Genomic DNA, 19,083 nt, shown 5'->3' with positions numbered 1-19,083 from the left:
GTAGTAGGAAAGGTGCCGTAATCGACATGGTTTCCATGTGTTGGCAGCTTTTTCGTCCAGTGTTTTTCATGAATATTTGCCAGGGTGCCTTAACATGGCCTGTTTTTGTGTAACAAAAATGTCAACAGCGACGCACTTGTCAATGCTCACATGCTGCTCATTGATACCAGAACAAAAGTACATTCAGCAGTCATTTTAGTGTTAAAGCCATCCATGATCCATACACCTTCCAGCTGTACTGCAACTTTCACAAACACCGACAGACATTCACATCCACGCAGGTGGCCTTGGCTCCAGTTCTTGCACAAGGTATGAAGAAATACTCTCGGGAGTGGGCAATTTCAAGCTCGGCACCAACCATTTCGCCGTTGTTGTACTTCATAAACTTTTTTTAAAGCCTGTTGGCTTAAAGGATTGTTTAAATGCCCATTTTGTGGAATAAAACAAACAAAAACAAACAGCTGACGGGCACAACACGCAACCCGTGAATGTGCTTTCTAGCAGCTGGCTTCTGATGAGACTTGCACTATTGTAAACTAAATGTGGGGCATTTTGTTATGCCCTTTACCACTAAGTAAATTCACTTGAGCAATTTTGCAAAACAGTATACACAGTGCGGAGTTAAAAAAGCAATAGAATGTGAAACGTCCCTTCACAATCGGAAACTCTTCCTGTTCACAACCGCGAAGGCTTGGACAGTAGACGCTTAAGCACGCTTAACTAGTTGTGAATACACGCATTAGTGTCAAGTTGAATTCCGCAGTGTGCTCGGGATGGGCATATAAATGTCACAGCCACTTGGAATTTGTGGATAGACTGCAAGCCTCTGAGATAAGCTCTCATCATCATTAGCCCATCCTGCTGAGAGTGAATGAAAGTACTGTGGCTGGTTATGTTCAATTCCAACCAAGCCAAACACAAGATTAAAGAAGGAACGAGCCTATCAAAATACATACGCAAAGCAGATGCAGGAGGAAGTTTTGTTGCCTAACCAAGTTAGAGGAGGCAAAAGGCACTGGAGCAAAGGAAAGGGAAATAAAGGCCAAGCAGTAATTGTGAACTAAATCCTGTGGTGCTAGCAGACAATCAACTGGCGAGGGTGAAGGGCTATCATATCCATACTTTGCCACTTCTTTAGATCCATTACTTCTTTGCTTGCTAGCTGGCAGTTCCACATACCCTCCGTGGATAATTTCAAAGTAGACAAAACTTTACAAATCTGTTTTGTGTGCTTCCATTAATGGCTGCTTACAGGTTGCTTAAAATTAGCAGCTCAGACTTTCCAAGTTGAAAGCATAATGGTACTCGAAGCAACAAATTTGAACATAGATGAACAATAAATGAAGTGTCACTTGTTTACCTTATGCACACCAGACTTCAAAGGACTATTTAGCAGCACACCAGACTTCATGTCCATCGACGGGCAGTTGGGCTCCACCCACAGAAGTGAAGCTGCGCTCCCTGCACGGACTCTGCAGCGCCGCGTGCACAGATGGTTTCCGAAGAGTAGTCCGGATACACTTCTTGGCGATAGTAGTACTGCCCCGCGGGAAAAATTGCAGAAGCTACATGCGAGGTCTGATTGCGTTCGATGATGTCATGCGATACCTGACGACACTCGATTCGTGCACACGCGGACACTGGGTCGCTCGCGTTGTCATATCATCAAAGACAGCTACCGAGTTAGCCCCGGCGCGACGTGATGGAAAATACTGATCCCCACATTTTATCGTTGAACCACCAGAATCGGAACACAAAGCTTGGCATGAAAGAAGGGAGGCACCAGTAGAAAACGAATGCAAGCGCGTAAAGCCCATGGCACGCGAACTGCAAGACAACATGAAGTTTACAAAACATTAAACGACAACACGACAGTTCTAGGAGCATGTAAAATGCGTGCCGAAGCAGCGTGCACAAAAGGATGCGTCAGGCTTACCAAGGTGTGCAACAGCAAGTTCACGAGAAATACCCAATCTAAATAATTACTACCACTCCTCCCAACAAGAAAAAAGCGCCGCAATCCGCTGTACAGGGAGATAAGGACGTAACGATGCATCAGGCCTGCCATTCGAGACACAAGATGTAAACACCGCACTGCCGTCGTCGTTAGCTCACACACAAAAAAGCGACATTTAATGATGTATATTTTGTGACGTCACAGGAAGTCACGTGATTAGTTTAGCTTGACGTCACTTCTCCTATGCAAAAATGCCTTATGGGCGTCTATGGAAAAATGTATGGTGAGCTATGGCCGCCTATGGGTCTCTATGGTCACCCATAAAAAGGCATAAATTAGGCTATAGCTAGCTATTGAAGTTTTTATAGATCCTGCACTAAAGACTGTAAATCAAACAATTCTCTTTAGACGATTATAGAAGATCCTAGTGTGTTTAGTCTATAGAGTCACAGCTATTCAGGTTACTGTAGCCAGCTAAAGAAATATGTATGGCTTTAGTTCTATAGACCAGCCATGGCAAAGCTCTTTTGGCTGGCTATAAACCATTGTTTAGCTTGAAGTCTACAGACTTGAAACCATTTAGCTGTCTTTTGCCAGCTATTGGAAAAATAATGCCCTCAAGCTAAAGAGAGACAGCCACAAAAGCTGTTTTGGCTGGCTATGGGCTGTTGTTTAGCTCTAAGTCTACAGACTCAAAACCATTCAGCTGTCTTTTGCCAGCTATTGAAAAGAGTTCGTCCTAAAGCTGTAGAGAGAAAGCCATAAAAGCTCATTCTGCTGGCTATAGGCCGTTGTTTTGCTCTAAGTGTACAGACTTCAAACTATTCAGCTGTCTTTTGCCAGCTATTGAAAAGAGTTCGTCCTAAAGCTATAGAGAGAAAGCCATAAAAGCTCATTTGGCTGGCTATGGGCTGTTGTTTAGCTCTAAGTCTACAAACTTGGAACCATACGGCTGTCTTCTGCCAGCTATTGGAGAGAATTTGCTTTAAAGCTAAAGAGAGGCAGCCATAAAAGCTTCGGCGGCTGGGTACAGTACAATATATAACTATAAACCTTTAGATGTGTGATAATTAAGCAACATTTTGCCGGCATTAAGAAAGCGTTTGGCGCAGAACTTACAAGCCTGCATCCATAAAGGCTTCTTTAGCTAACTACATAGTAACATAAGGCTCTAAGTTTCCAGCCGCTAATCGGAAAGTGTTAGCCTATAAAGCTATATTTCGAACAACCATTCAATCCTATTCTGCTGGTTTCAATATGACTTATGACGCGGAATTCATATTCTCATGATTTACCTAGCTACATCTACAACACAGATTGCATAACGATGATGAGGTTAATCGGCCGGTTATATGAACGTATTTGTTCAATAAGGTTAGGTACTTATTATACCAACTCTACGGGAAATGTACAATTAAAGGAAGCTACTGATTCACGCTCAAATTCAGGTTGCAACTTTGGATACTGCGCGTCGGCAAAGCTTGCAAATGAACGTTGACCGAAAGACGTATAATTTCGGAGAATTATTCCTCTGCGGCCCTTCGCTGCCGCGGTCAAGTGAAAAAGCGGGCTTCTCTGAAAACGGCCCTCACAGCGTCGAAGCAGATTGGAAATAACTTTCGCGGCCCACGGTACGCTCTCTCAGAAGTATGGTGGAAGCTGCGAACAACCGTATTCTTTCTCCCACGGAGCCCACTTTCAGATTAGTCATTGAGAAAGGGGGAGAGCGACCCACGCCAGACCGAAGAAGGCGCGGTGAGGAAATTCTGGGAAGCGATGAAAGGGTAGAGGGGACACCCCTGCTTCCTGCTTTATTTTCTGTTTGTTTGGCATACTCGTTTGTTTGGCATACTCGGGTACCGAAGGACACGGCCGTGCGGCCCACGCTGTGTTAGTATTCCTGCGCGCAGCAATGCTAGTGACAGACAATTTTCCCTGAGTACTGAGAACAGATACAACTTTTTCGGATGAAGAAAACAAAACGTTAACTGATCTTGTATTTACCAAAAAAAATAATTAGCAGCAAACAAGTTAGAAAAAGATCGAAAGATGGGCACGTATCTCCGCACTATTTGCTATCGCGATGGACCTGCTTATACCTGGATGTACTCAGTTAAGGTGGCTAGAATGGGTTAAGGTGACTAGGTGGCTAGGTGGTGGCTAGGTGGCTAGGTGGCTAGAATTCTAGCCACCTTAACTCAGTCAGCCACATTTCGTCTCCTTGCTCATGCGCGCGGGCATGGCACGTGTTGCCTGGTGCTGGGAATTTCGACTCGACGGCAATGTGCTGGTGTAGATGGTGTGACGCCAAGCAAATGAGTCGCTTTTCGGTGTCTAAAATTTCGGTGTTTACGGTGACAGTGTTACGATTAATTCAACATCAACTTCAAGTCATGCGAAAATGGATATCTGCGATACTGTGACATGAATTTCATCGTACACAAAACTCCAGGGTGAGTGATCTTACGAACTGAAGAGACTCTATAGAGCGAGAAATGCAGGACTTTTTTTGGTGTTCACAAATACTTTTCTAAACTACCCTGCACCCCATGTGCATTGCAACGTACACAGAAGTGAAGATTTGGCCGCGGTGATATGACAAAAATAATTATTTTTTCACGAACTGAGAAAACTTACAAGGAACTAGTTGAGTGAACTTGGAAAAACGTTTTTTTATCATTGCATCGTGTGCTACCGTCTTCATTGTTTTACTGAGAGTGCATTTCCATTTTAGCCACCGTACTTGCAGCTGTGTGCGTTGAGTACTGAGTGTAATGAACGACTTCTGAGTGCTCTCTTTTCTGTGGACTACCCAGCACCTGTAGGTATTTCTGTCTCGGCGGGCGTTCGCGGGGAATGTGCCGCATAGTGTGGCTGTCGAGCGAGTCACTTAAGCGTGACCCAGAGTGTTGGAATGCGTGTGCTGTGTTTTTTGATCGGCGTATGTGAACAACTGTTTACTGGTGGTGAAGTAGCGTAGATAGTAGCCTTTTATGTAATGAATGGAATGAATAAACCCCTTGATTTTGCTTTCCTTGAATGCCTGTATTTAAGCCTTTTGTGAATGAAAACTGGCGAAGTGCTTGCAATCACAACTTCGCACTCCCCCTATATCGCTGAAGTGTTTATGGAGCATATATTACACAATGCAGCTAGGCACACAACCTAAGTGCCACAGGAGACGTTCTATAGATCTGCAAGGCTCTATGCCGGCATGGCAGCGTGCTAATAATTTCTCAGCGGCGGTTGCCGCTGTGTTTCAAGTAGCGGTGATTCTCTTCTGGCTGCAGCCCATGCAAAAATATTGTATGGTCGGCTATTGAAAAACCTTCTTATGGTTGTCTTTAGCTGTTTGGCCCAATTATCTTTAGAAATTTCTATGGCTGTCTTTAGCCATTCCTATCGACATTCCTATGGGTGTCTTTAGATTCTTCTATAGCCATAGCGATATCAAAAGAAGAGCTAAAGACAGCCATAGAATCGGCTGTAGAAGGCGCTAAAGACACCCATCGGAATGTCGATACGAATAGCCAGAGACAACCATATAACCGGCTATAGAAGAAGCTAAAGACACCCATAGGAATGTCCATAAGAATAGCTAAAGACAGCCGTAGAACCGGTTATTGAAGAAGCTAAAGACACCCATAGGAATGGCGATACGAATCGCTAAAGGCAGCCATGGAAACATCTAAAGATTATTGGGCCAAATAGCCAAAGACGACCATAAAAAGGATTTTCTATAGCCGACCATACAATATTTTTGTATGGGCAGCGTGGCAGCAGCCACCGCGAGGGGGTCGCGTCTCGTACCACGCGCGTGGCACGAGACATACCCTTGACCTTAACATGTTACTGTATTGCCGACTAAGACTCAAAGCCATTCGCTCCTTTGCAACGCTCACAGGAAGAGGTCCGGACTCGCTTTCATTCTCGACGAACGCAGCCGCACGCGGCGCAAGTTGATTTACATAGGCCGAGACGACCCATCAGCGCATGCGTGGGAGGCCGCGGTTCTTTCGGCTGCCGATCAGCAGAGAGAGGGAGATGGAGAGAAAGAGAGAATAAACTTTTTTTTACCACACTGACGCCTCTCCAGACAGGACGCTACAACTTGGCGGCGGCTCCAAACGAATACATCCACATCCCACCCGCCTCCACCTCATCTTCCCAACCCAACAACCTTCCCTCTGCGCTTACTGTCCCCAGCCTGGCACCCTCTACCACATCATATGGGAGTGCCAACGAACTCCAGACTTGCCCCCCCTTTCCAACCCAACCTTCGAGCAGTGGAGAGCTTCCCTGGCCAGCCCGGACCCGGATATCCAGCTTAAGTTGGTGACCCGAGCACGGACGGCCAGCCGAAGTCAAGGCATCGCGGACTAGGGACGCCTTCCATGGGGCGACGCCCACATATCAGCCTCTGCTGGAGAAATACAATTTTTTTTTCTCTCTCTCTCTCCTGCAGGAAAAAAGCGGCCTCTCCCGGCGGGGCCGCCGCCGCTACGTGAGCAGAACGACTGAAAACGGAGCCTTGTGCTCAGGCCCGGCGAATCACGAGGCCCGCTTCGGGGGGTGTGTCGCCGGGGGGGTGTGTGTTTTCGTCAAAACCTTAACTTGCGCATCCTTCTCCAAACCGTTGAACGAAAATTCAACGGTTTGGAGAAAGATGCGCAAGTAGTAGAAAGTAGTAAAGCTTTAGTAAAGTAGAATAGAAAGTAGTAAAGCTTTGCTTTTCAAAAAAACTTCACACGATGTCCGGCATGAAGACATAAGATACTGCGTGCTGCGCGGGTTCAAGAGCCAGAACTGGAATGGCGCAGCCACAACACGTCGCACTCACATAGGGAAACATACCGTTTCGTATCAAAGAGATTGTATTTAAAGGCTCATATTTTTAGCTTACCAACATTTTTGCGCCGGTGCGCGCGACATGCTTTGTTTATTTTATGTGCGTGCTGATGTTGTAATGCATGCTATTTCATCTTTGTGCCCTTTTTTTGTTTTTTTGTTTTTGCAGGTCTGCATTTTTGTCGTCTTGCTATTTTGATCCGGCCACCCCGCCAATTCTGCTTCATTACACGACCTGTTTCTCTGCTTGGTTTGCGCACACTTTGAAAGTGCTTTATGAGAAGGTAAAAAGCGGCTGATTATGGCATGTATAACCTGCCAGCTGTTTAAGGAAAGAATATGCAGCGCTGTTCTAAAACCATCAGAAGTGTCCTGTGATGACGTCCTAATCACTTGAGAAATAACAAGCTAATTTTGCCTAAACAGCATTTCAAAGCAATCGTAACATGCAAAATAAATATGCCGCATGCGGCCTCTGTCAGTTTTCGTTTCTTGGGGGTACTGCACATTCATTTCAGTGTTTCTGCCGCCGTGAGAATTCAAAGGGCGATTCAAGCTCCGGGCGGGTTCACGCCACAGGTGCTTCAGCGCTGCCCGTTCATTTATATAAGCACTTTCAGTTACCTACAGAATGTTCGGCATGGCAGGATTCTCGTTTAGAAAAAAACATCTACATTCGATCGCTCAGTGTTTCATTGCAAAGAATGCTCGCATGAAACGTTCATAATGAAATTTAAATTGTCACGAAAAATGTAGGAGGGCCATGAGTAGTAAGAAAATAGGCGCATTTATTTACAAATAAATAACGGGTGATCTTCTGGGTGCGCTGAATAAATAAACCAATAAAAACAGATCTGACTAGGAGCGCATGGGCTTCATCCGGGAACAGCGCCCGCGCTGATGTTCCATGACGGTAATAAATAGTGAGCAACAATGACGCACAATGCACGCGAAATAAATAACGAGCAGGAGAATACTGTTGCAGGGGACGCTAGTTGGTGCGTACAGGCCATCATCACAGGCAAACGGTTTCTTCAAAGCGAGCCGCACACGTTGTTCACGAGCGACTCTTGTCTTGGTCGCGGCACCAAGACGGCAGTACGGCTCCTGAACGCCGCCCGTTGTTGTTCCGTTCCAAGCCTGGTCGTGTACGAGGGGGCCCCTATTTATCCTCCTAGGCGTGGTAGCCCCTCACAGAATGCGGTCGTACTTGGATCGGCACTCGCACTCGGTGTGGTTGTCGAAGGCGAGACTCTCCACCCTGGGTCGCTGCTTGCCGCCGTCGATCAGTTTCAGCACCACGAAGGTGCGCTTGATCGTCTCGATCTTCTTGGGCTGGCAGTGCTCCTCCGGGGTGGTGCAGCAGCCCGCGTCCGGGGCGCACCGGTGCACAATCGTGCAATGGGGCGTGTAGCGCTGCGCACACGAAAGGAAGAGAGCAATACCGTTAGCCAAGGCTTCCGCACACCACGATACGCGTTCATCGAACAGCAAGCACGCGTGAGAAAATCTGGGCGGAAGTTTTTAGTGCGTTAGCATTCTTAAACGACTTGCCACAAAATCTGCCCGTCAATCTCTAATGCCTCCAACGATTCGCATCTTCGGTACACATGGGACATTGAATAAACTGGCCAATGTAGGGGTTGATTCAAGGCATATTTATTAAAGGGCACTTTATTTGAAGACCCTTGGGCCTCCCAGGCAAACTGAAAAAAAAAGCGTATCCTACAAGCCCTCATTGCTGTGGAAGCAGAATAATTTATGTATGTCGACTTTCCTCACCATGGAAAGCCTTACATACGTGCAGGACACACAAGAACTAATTTACCAGCAAGCTCTCGCGCCTTTTTAAAGCGAAAGCTTTCTTACTGGGACCAATGACGTTCTTTCAAAGAACTAAGGCATTTCTCCATAGACCAGTTAGTCGACTTAAAAGCTCTGATAAAACCTCTGGACGCACAGCGCGTGCTTGAAACCAGGCCTGCAGTGTGTCAAAATCGTTACTTTAAAATCGCGAAAAAAGAACGACTCTAGATAATAGAGTACACGCATCGATTATGAAGTAGCAGTACAATAGTACACCTTTATCTCATAAACCCGACCCGCGTGTCGGTATTCATTCAGATCGTTCGTAAATGCGTTTACTTAGTGCGGGAAAAATAGTCGCATGGGTCCGTTCTTCGTTCTCGACTTGGGTCTTTGAAAGTTTGACGACCGATTGGACGCACTTTTAGCTTTCGCGCTTCTCTCGACATTGCTAGGAACAGATGGTAATTTTATTTGCATCAAATATCTGCTTGAATTTGTAATTCTTATTTTCTTTTCTTTTGGTTTGGCTTCGTTTCATATTAGAGAAAAATGAACGAGCTCCATAATAGAGCACCGTTTTTCCTTTCTTTCATTGCAAGCTCCCGTTTTGCGCGTGGCACGTAACTCGTTCACTCGTATAAAATCACAAAGAACTTAAAACCATCATTTCACTTCGCAGTTTAATACGGGTATCAATAATTTACAGCGAGTATTTCAGTCAGCCACATTTAAATTTCCCACTACAGTTAAACCTGGATGTAACGAACCTCCATGTAACGAATTCCTGGATTTAACAAATTTTTTCCAATCCCCAACTCCATCTCCATAGAAGTCCATGTATTTGTGACCTCCACGTAACGAAGGTGTTGCGGTAATCGACCTGAATGTAACGAATTCGCGGCACTGATCATTTATGATTTTGAGCCGTAACACTACTAAAAATTTGTAAATACAACGCGCAAGTTCTATATAATAGGGGAAAAAATATGGGGCAAGATGGCGGGTAGAACGCATACGATTGCAGCAAGCAAGTGCGTGCCATCCATGCGAGCATCGATGTTTTGTGACGTCTGGTGGCGCTGCCGTGCCGAACGGGCGAGCGCACTCTGGTTAGGCTGGTCCGGTAGGTGTTCTGTTGTTAGGCGTAGCGCATTCTCAGCGCGGCGACGTAGTGGGTATCGTTGTGAGCGCTCGCTGTGAAAATGAGCTCCGTGCCGAGGAAGCGCAAGGTTTTGTCTCTTGAAGACAAACTTGCGATTGTAAATGCGGTTTCCGCGGGTGAGAAGAGGAAGGACGTTGCTGCTCGATTTAATATCCCAGCCAGTTCCCTGTCGACGATATTGCATTCGAAAGACAGCATCCGCGACGCTGTGGAGTCGGGAACGAGTTCGAAGAAGAAAAGGCTCAAGACGTGAACTTACGCTGATGTGGACAAGGCTGTCTTTACCTGGTTTCTGGACACACGGGCGCGAAACGTGCCCATAAGTGGTGCAATCCTGCAACAGAAAGCCAAGGATTTTGCGTGTATTCTTGGCCATGACGATTTCAAGGCAAGTAACGGCTGGTTGCAAGGATTCAAGAGCCGGCACGGTGTCGTCGGTAGAGTGATTAGCGGTGAGTCCGCATCCGCTGACAGCGATGCCTCTGCCTCGTGGGTGGTCGAGAAGCTGCCTGACATCTTGAAGCGCTATGAGGCAGTGGACTTGTACAACGCCGATGAAACTGCGTTGTTCTACCAGATGTTGCCGAATCGCACGCTGGCGCTCAAAGGGGACGATTGTCGAGGCGGCAAGCAGAGCAAACTCCGTGTAACGGTTTTGCTTTGTGCTAACAGTGATGGCAGCGACAAAAGGATGCCATTAGTTATTGGAAGAAATGCCCGGCCAAGGTGTTTCAAAGGCACGAAGCGGATGCCTGTCAAGTACGTGGCCAATTCGAAGGCCTGGATGACCCGACAAATCTTTAGCGAATGGCTGAAGGCATTCAACGAAGATGTCAAGCGTCAGGGTCGCCAAATATGCCTATTGCTTGACAACTGCTCCGCGCACCACATCGAAGACCTTCAGCTATCCAACATCGAGCTGCAGTACTTCCCTGCGAATTGCACTTCCCTAATACAGCCGTTAGATAAAGGGGTCATAAACAGCTTCAAGTGTTGCTATCGTCGTCGCATCATACAGAAGATCCTCTTGGATATACGATTGGAACGACCGACAAAAATCGACATTTACCAAGCGATTGAGATGCTTGCTGCTTCCTGGCAGGAAGTAAAAGCGCACACAGTCGCAAATTGCTTCAGGAACGCCCGGGTGTCCGCGGTAACAGAAACTGAAGTCGATGAAGAAGAACCCCAGGAACCTTCAAACCCACCCGACGTCACCGAAGCGTGGGATGCACTTCGCGCGAATGGTGGAGCACCCGACGACGTTGCACTCGATGACTTTTTGTACGCTGACAGTGATGCTGTGTCTACAGAAGAAATGTCGGATGTGGCACTTGTAGAAACTGTTAGAGATCGCGGCGATGATGAAGGTTCGTCAGAGGCGGATACATTCCCGTTGCCTACAGCAAAGGAGGTCTTGGATGCGCTGGACGTGCTGCGCCGTCACGTCGGCTCGCAGGATGATGAGGAAGCATTGGAGGAGTTCGTTTCTCTGGACCGCCGCGTTGCGTCGTCTTTGACGTGAAAGACACAGGCGAAAATAACGCAGTTTTTTTGTGTTAAATAAACATTTGAGGTAAGTTGCGCTAAATCGGCATCTGCCGCATGTTTTTTTTTGGTGTTCGTGATGATTTCCCTGGTGTTTACTTGAAAACTGCATGTAACGAAAACCTGGATGTAACGAAAATTTGCGAACTTTTTTCAATTTCGTTACATCCAGGTTTAACTGTAATGCGGAGATCCTGGGAACATTTTATTCCAAGTTAGGCGGAAACCTCGACGCGCTTCGCAGTGGCACAGATGTGGCGAGGATTAAAACGTGCGCGCGGAGCACAAGGTCGAGTAACGGGTAACACAAGCGTGCTCCACAACCATCTCGCCCAGCTGGTTTGCCGCTCATGTAGGATCTGTCGCGGGTGCTCCCCCGAACCTCAATGAGTCTGCTCACGAGGCTGCGCGCGACCTCACTGACCGCGCTTCCTCTGTAAGGAGAGCTGACTTCCCTCCCCCTTACGGCCACAGGGACGCTCCCGCTACTTATAACGAGTTCACAAAATTTTTCTACATGTCTAGAAGGGTCTTTCCACCCCCTCACCCCAAGTTGAATAGGGCGCAAGCCGTTTCCCTTAGACTCTTACAGACTGGCATATATATGTGTCTGGCAGTTATACACGAAGTTTACCCCGACGCATATCGCGACGACGCCTGCCCTTCCTGCGGACAGACCTCTACGCTAGCTCACATGCTCTGGAAGTGCGGGTCCGCTTACCCAAAGTTCAGCAAGGAGTACGTGGGACTCTTTTCTGCGTAGCCCCGCTCTAGACAAGCAAATCCTGACAGTCCAGCGTGCCCGCTACAGGACCGGTGGGCTATACCTGCCGGTCCCGAAGTGGGACTAGCCGGGTGCGCGACGAGCTCGCGTCACCGCTGGACCCTCCATAAAGTTATTTCACTCACTCACTCACGTGGTTTTGCCGGCTCTGTGTTTACTATACTCGGTTACAACTCAAGAACGGCACCACCTCATGTAGTGTATCACTCTGCCAAAGCGCTGGACCCGTGACGTCAGTGCGTGCGCGTTTTGAAAGGGGTTTGCTTTGAATGCGTGATATCGTCGCCTTTGTCTCACGCAGTTTGTTTGTCGTCACTGGAGTCGTTTATAAGCATGTTAAGTCCAAAGAGTCACGAGAGCGGCTCACGCCATGTTTAAAATATTCCCAGTAACGCCCTACTTGCGCCGCACGGAGAAACATCCGGCTACGGTGATAAGGCACAGCGGCAACTTCCGGTTCCGTTCTTAAAGGGACACTGAAGTGATTTGTAAACATTCCGGGATTACTAGCGCAAATTGTAGTTAGGAGTCCGTAGGCATTGTTTCGACCACTCTGGCCGCGTTTACGCGAATTTATTTAGTAGAAAAATCAATTCAAAAATGCTGTCCTCCTCTCTTTACGCTCGCCCATTTTCTGTGGCGTTTTCGTGTGACGTCAGCAGGAGATGAGCTGGAAAATGGCTGCGCTACTGCACGGTTCGCCGACCAGCCGACCTACCGATCGAGTCAGTCGGCCCAGCGTTTCGTCCGCCGGCCGCGGACGGCTCGTCGCTATTCGCTCGCTCAATTGAAACTAAGCAACAACACCTTTGTGAATGAAAGAATGTGCCTTTCCTTACTTTGTTAGTTTGTACACTGTGTCAAACTCGGAGTCCGGGTCGCTCCACACAAGCGCTGCACAAGTGCACATGCGACGCTTCGCTGACTTTACGCTAGTAGGAAAATCTAAGGCCAATGGAAGGCGGGAGAAGAGTCAGCGAAGTCAATATAGGTACTAAGAAAATAAAATCACCTGAAACTTTTACCGCACAGCGCAAAACTAGGGAGCAAGAAGCACTTTTTGCGCTGGGTAAACAAGCACAGCGGGCAGCAGTACGACCGCACATCTGCGAACGCTTTTCCGTCAAAGAAATGCAATTGCTAAACGTGAGATATTGTGGAAGTTTGGGGGACACTTACTGCAGGAGCGATATACAACAAATAGTCACATAAAGTACTTAAAATGCTTAAAATAAATCAAAGTGTAAACTGGTCATACATTATATACCATATATATCCAACCCGGCCAGCGGCGGCTTGTGGCCTAGCGGTCTGAGGCGCTGGAAATTGTTTTGAAAGTCGCAAGTTCGAAGCCCCGAGGGTACATGTGTATTTGTTTTGTAAGTTGATTTTTTCGTATGCGGCGGATGTTTTCTGAACTGAATTCACCATTTTTGGGCCGTAACGTTCACTGCTCCACGAGCGAGATCGCAGAACGCGCGCATACTGACAATGACGCGCTAGCGAGTTCTCGTTGGCGTGCTGTTGCCACAAGCACCGACTGCTTGCGGGCAGTGGGCCCAGGCCTGAATCAGCACACCCTTGGCCTGGTGCGAACTTGCTTTTTACGAACAGACATGAGTGAGGCAAGCTCCGAATATGCGGGAAAAGCGCATGGCATTTGAGAGTCTGCGGTGACGCGGAGGGCGTTCATCCACTGCGTAGGCCTCGTCTAGGGATTTCTACGATTCCAAGCCGCCCTGGGAGGTTTATCTTAGACATTTGACAGCCGACAACATGGCAGAAGCGCGGTACGGCGATAATTGAGAAATCAAGAATGCCCATCCAACAACGCCATCAGATGTCAAGCATGTTGTTTTACAGAACCGAAACCGAAACTTTTGATTGCTAACCTTGGGCATCGTCCAATCACGGTGCCCCCCCTCCTGACGTCACAGCCTTTAGTTGGTGCGGCCGCCGCAAACCGCGCATAGTAGTTTTTCTTCTTTCGCGCTTTGTAAAATAATTACCGATTTGTCAACCGGATAAACGATGAATAGTGTGTTAATTTGAGCCAGTCTACACAGTGCAAGCAAAAACGGGAGCTTGGCAAATTCACTTCAGTGTCCCTTTAAGTTGTCACCGAGTATAGCCTGTTATTTGGCACTTCGGCGCTGCAGATTTGACGGCAGCGACCAGGTAACATGTTATTTCACCTTCGGGTCATAAACTACCGATTCATTACGCATTTATGCACTACGCGACTCCTAGCTGCCACAGAATTCAACGTCGCCTATATATGGGCGTTCGCATAGCTTTCTTTTTTCCCAAAAAATACAGAAGAAGAAAACACATAAAGCTCGGATGGTTGTCGAGCGTTCATATCGAAATCAGTGGGGCTAGATGCGAAGGCGAGAAAGGAGTCGGCAACGGATTCTTCCTTTCTTGCCTTCTGTAACACTAGCTAAAATGTGCAGCGAAAGTGCGCGTTTAATTCCCTGGCTGCAGCGGAGGTGCAGTACAACAACCGTGGGAGGACTTTGGGGGGCGGCCACTTACTTTGCTGCCGTTGGGGTAGATGTCCTGCACGCAGACGGTCCTCTGCTGGGGAAACTTGCAGCGCGCCTCCCGCTCCACCATTCTCCGGTGCTGACTGGCGAGCTGGACGGCGCGATTACCGTACTTCTTGGGCGACTTGCACAGTCCCACAGCGCAGCAGTAGCACAGGACGAGCAGCGCCGTCCATACAAGTCCCCTCCTCACGTGGTAAAGTTCTCTCGCCATGGCTAGTGGGGCGGCAAGTGCGACTCGCGAGTGCCGGTCGTCGAATGGCAGACGACCGGGCACCCATGCTCGTTTTAAGCGGTCGTGGTTACCGCGATTGCACCGGCCGCCGGTGCGGCTAGCAGGATGCTTAGCCGCCAAGAGGGCACGCCGGCGTCTTCCGCCGCAGTGATATCAGGATGCCGCGGCACCATGAATCAGAGGAGAGACTCTGAGCACGGCCCCTCGATCAAGCGCACGTACGCTTGATCGAGGGGCCGTGCTCTGAGTCATGCAAGGGAAACCAGTTTCCACGAGGCTTTGGCTGTTCGGCGCGATGTTCCGCTGTTCACGGCGGACGCTAAACTGCCTGTCGCTCAGTGATGTACACGTTCACCTGAAACTGGAACGAAATCTCGCTGTTCGTTGCTACCCAATTTTGAAACGAGCTCCCGTTACAAGTTCTTTTATTGCAAAAGGAACGAGTTCCAGTTCCACTGGGAACATTGGAACGTGTCGTTACATTAGCGTTACATTTTTTTTTTAATTTAAATATGGTGTCGGATAATGCTGAGGTGAAATACAGTGAGAAATTTAAAACACACACCGACCAACGTATATTATCCCAATAGAAACACCGCCGGCAGCAGATTATCTTGAGATAATATACTCACAGCCAAAGTTAAACATCTAAGCCCGGTTTATATGTTCATACTTTCAACTTTGTTGAAGATGAACAAGAAATTACGCATATATAAGGCAGAAAATTAGTGCACAAGAGATATTTACAATGTTCCTCTATTTTAAAAAATTCATGTGTTCTTGGTTTTTCGATACCAAATGATATTCTACATCTACGGCAGAAAACCGCCGCCTGCTGTTGCCCGCGCCACTTCCAGGCGGCATATGAAAAATCACGCTACAACAGCAACGAAAGACGATGATGATAATACCCTCCAAGATTTTTGCACGCACCTACAAGGGGCGATTGGCCAGGGCTAAATCGGTTGTTCCACTAGCTAGGTTCAACGCGTTCTGCTTGGAACGCACGTGGAGCACGGCCACGCGGTCCTATTAACCTTGAAGTCGGCCACCTCGATTCACGCGCGTCACTGCCGTACTGCAGCGCTGGCATCGAGGAACTCAGCCTGTAGCAGTGGAACGCGGTAAATTAAAATCGCCTTGAGCAAACTCTTGGTGTGTTTACCTCGGGATGAGCGAGACGGTACAGGAACAGCATGAGAGATGAGCGGGAAAGCAAAAGGGGGCATTTCCTTGGCAAATGTTTACAAAGACTGTCGTCTTTTGACAACATTTGCAACGAAAGGAGCAGATACGCGGCCAATTTTTTCAGGGAGAACCGGACAAACTCCAGACATGTCTAACTGCTGTTTTGGTGCTCGTGTATTATGGGTGAAACACACATGGCACTTTCCTCGTCGGCCTTAAAAATGTGCAGTAATGTTTACCGGCTTCACATCTGCAAATAGAAAGTTACTTGCACGCAGGAACATAATCAAAGTTCTTGCATAAGAAACTGTGTCTAACGGAACAATACATATGCGTACAGTGAATGATTTTTTTCAATATTGAAGTGTATTTAAAATACCTCACAGGCACTTTGCAGGTAATTGAGTAAGCGGGTTACAAAAGTGAAGCTTTGCGGATCATACAGCACAAATTTTAGAATAACAAAACACAGCAGAACAAGTCGAGGTTCGCAATACAAGTCTAAGCCAGAAGACGATCACAAGAAAAAATTAAGTCAACGGCGTAGTCACACATGAAATCTACTCGCAAGATTTACAAAGTATACCAAACACAACCAGGGTAGTAGATAAATGAAACAAGCAAAGATAGCCAATTACGTCGACGCGATGCACAAATCTGTTGCTGGGGTTAGAAATACGCATAAGGGAAGAGCAAAGAAAATAAAGCGGGGCTTAATCACGTGCGTAAGCACAGGTTAACCGACCAACTGAAGCAACACTAAACGCTGGCCGTCCACGTTTGGGCCGGCCGGGATCCGGACATTTCGGTGTAGGATATTTCGGTGCTGGAAGTTTCGGTACGGACATTTCGGAGCGCGGACATTTGGGCGCACAGACTTTTCGGTGCATGGACGTTTCGGTGCCGGACGTCTCGATGCGGAACAATCGTTGCACGGATTGTGCCAGGAATCCTTTTAATGCTTCAATTTTAATATTTGAATTCCGCCAGACGACAAGTTCGAGAGTTGTGTGCCTTTGAAATTTTACTTTCGTTCAACCTTTTTAAAATAATATTATACAAATGAACGGCCCCAATTCTTTATTCTGAGTGTTACTGAAGCGCTTTGATTTCAATCAAAGCATTTTCTTATAGCCAATTTCGAACTCTTCTCCTCCGCTCCTCAAACGTCACGAAAAAAAGGAAAAGGAAGGAAACCAAGCTGGCTTTTAATAAAAGCACGTGTACATCTGCCTTTCGTCATTTTCTATATCACCCCCGTCGCCCTTGCATTCGGTGTAGGTTCTACTTAAAAATAATCAGCGATCGCAGTTACAGTGGCATTGCTAAGGGGATTGGAGAGGGGGAGGGGGGGGCATTTGTGCCTCTTCAATGTGCAAAGTAGGCGCCGAAAGCTGATATACGACTGTTGCAGTTCTCGCCACACCAGCGGATTAAAATTTTCTCCCTATCATAATGGAAGAAGGCGAGCAGAGGCCTGCATCCAACTATGTCCGGCGTGCTAATATACCGGGCTTGAAGATTTAATTGCCGATGGGCCCACCTGGGCGAAGAAGGAGCGATTCCTGGAAAGGGGCGCCGTCCCTTTGGGATTTCAGCGATGCGCGGAAGTGTGCAGAGAGCAAGCTTGCTTCTCGAGGGGGTGATACTGAGGCCAACGAGACTTCTTCGGTGGAATTTTTATTGCGCACAAAAGAGATTGGGTTAGTTATGATGCATGTATATATAGAGCACTGCCAGGCATCCGGCCACAGAATCAACTTCGTCGAGATGGCCATCGTCGAGAACGAAACAAAACTGGAGGAAGAGGCTTCTACTTGAGTGGTGAAACATTCAGCGAACTTCACCATACCTTAATCGCTCCCTTGTAACTCTCATATTTGTGTACACGCACGGGCTCCGCTCGAATTCGGTAAAAATGTGCGCTGCATATTTGGACGGGGGACAGGGACAGTGAAAAAGACAAAATCATTCGATGGTGCGCAACAGAGAGGATCTGGGGAGAGCATCTCCCCAGAGATGGTTTTTGTGAGGTCCCTAACGCATTGAAAGGCTATCAGAAGCAGCAGCAGCCACACTCTAGTTATACCTGAGGTTGTGAAACGTCGTTTTCTCCGTTTATTGTACCGTAATTTGCACTGTAATTATGGCTTTTCATTTGTAACTTCCCAACCCGACAGCTCGCGAACAAGTTTTTACCTTCATTGTATGTTGTGTGGGTCCTACTTATTATAAACTTGGCGAACACAATTACCCATTGGTTCCGCTGAATGACGATCATACTAATTTCCGATACGCACTTTTGCAGATATTCTGAGGCCCCTCATTCCGCGGCGCACAAAAAAACCCCCAAAAATCTGACATAGCTTGGAAAACATCGGAACGTTTCCTTCGCATTTTCTGTGCTTCGGGTTGAGGGCAAGTGACATCGCGCTTTTGACTGACACTGGAGTAACTGGCATTTGTACGTACAATTCATACACGTTTTAGCAGAATTTAAGAAAGATAGAAGCTCCAGCTGTGTTCAAAACGGCCCATTCTTCTTCCACGACGACATTCTAGAATTCTCCATAGGAAAAAGCTGCTGACTACACTATTTGCATGTTTACTTTAGCCGTCACAGCGCTGCCCACATAAAACACTTCGTAAGATTTTCCACATTTTCGGCGGCAACAGAATTTTGCAAAGCTGCTTTCCTGCGATAATGGAAGTGTGTTTTTATTTAAAGAAAATTACTTGAAAATTCTTTGTAAACACCGGTTAATTTCCTTAGCTGATGTGCATGTGGAAAAAAAAGCCCGCCGCCGGCGCGTCTAGCAGACTGCTTCGCCGCCGAGAGGGCACGGCAGCGTCTTCCGCCCCAGTGATGTCAGGATGCCGGGGAAGCACCAATCAGAGTCTCCTTGAGTCATGCCGTGGAAACGAGTTTCCACAGGAACTGGCTGTTCGGCGCGATGTTCCGCAGTTCACGGCTGCCGCTTAGCTGCGTGTCACCAGTGTCGC

The 19,083-nt window shown here is 47.5% G+C and overlaps 1 protein-coding gene across 1 annotated transcript; it reads right to left on the bottom strand.

Moving 5' to 3' along the window:
- Positions 1–7,568: 7,568 nt before the first annotated feature.
- On the bottom strand, positions 7,569–14,976 carry LOC144138649 (snake venom vascular endothelial growth factor toxin 2-like). The gene is made up of 2 exons (XM_077671042.1): positions 14,647–14,976; positions 7,569–8,221 (listed from the first exon to the last, which is right to left on the bottom strand). Exons 1-2 carry the CDS (start codon positions 14,869–14,871, stop codon positions 7,997–7,999), a joined length of 450 nt encoding a protein of 149 aa, XP_077527168.1. The 5' UTR covers positions 14,872–14,976; the 3' UTR covers positions 7,569–7,996.
- Between the last annotated feature and the right edge of the window lie 4,107 nt (positions 14,977–19,083).

The sequence above is a fragment of the Haemaphysalis longicornis genome, unplaced genomic scaffold (assembly GCF_048455015.1).
Source record: "Haemaphysalis longicornis isolate Haplotype H1 unplaced genomic scaffold, Haemaphysalis longicornis Haplotype H1 scaffold_5, whole genome shotgun sequence".
NCBI lineage: Eukaryota > Metazoa > Arthropoda > Arachnida > Ixodida > Ixodidae > Haemaphysalis > Haemaphysalis longicornis.
Note: the sequence above shows the minus strand (reverse complement) of the source record. Positions and strands in the feature narration are given on the sequence as shown.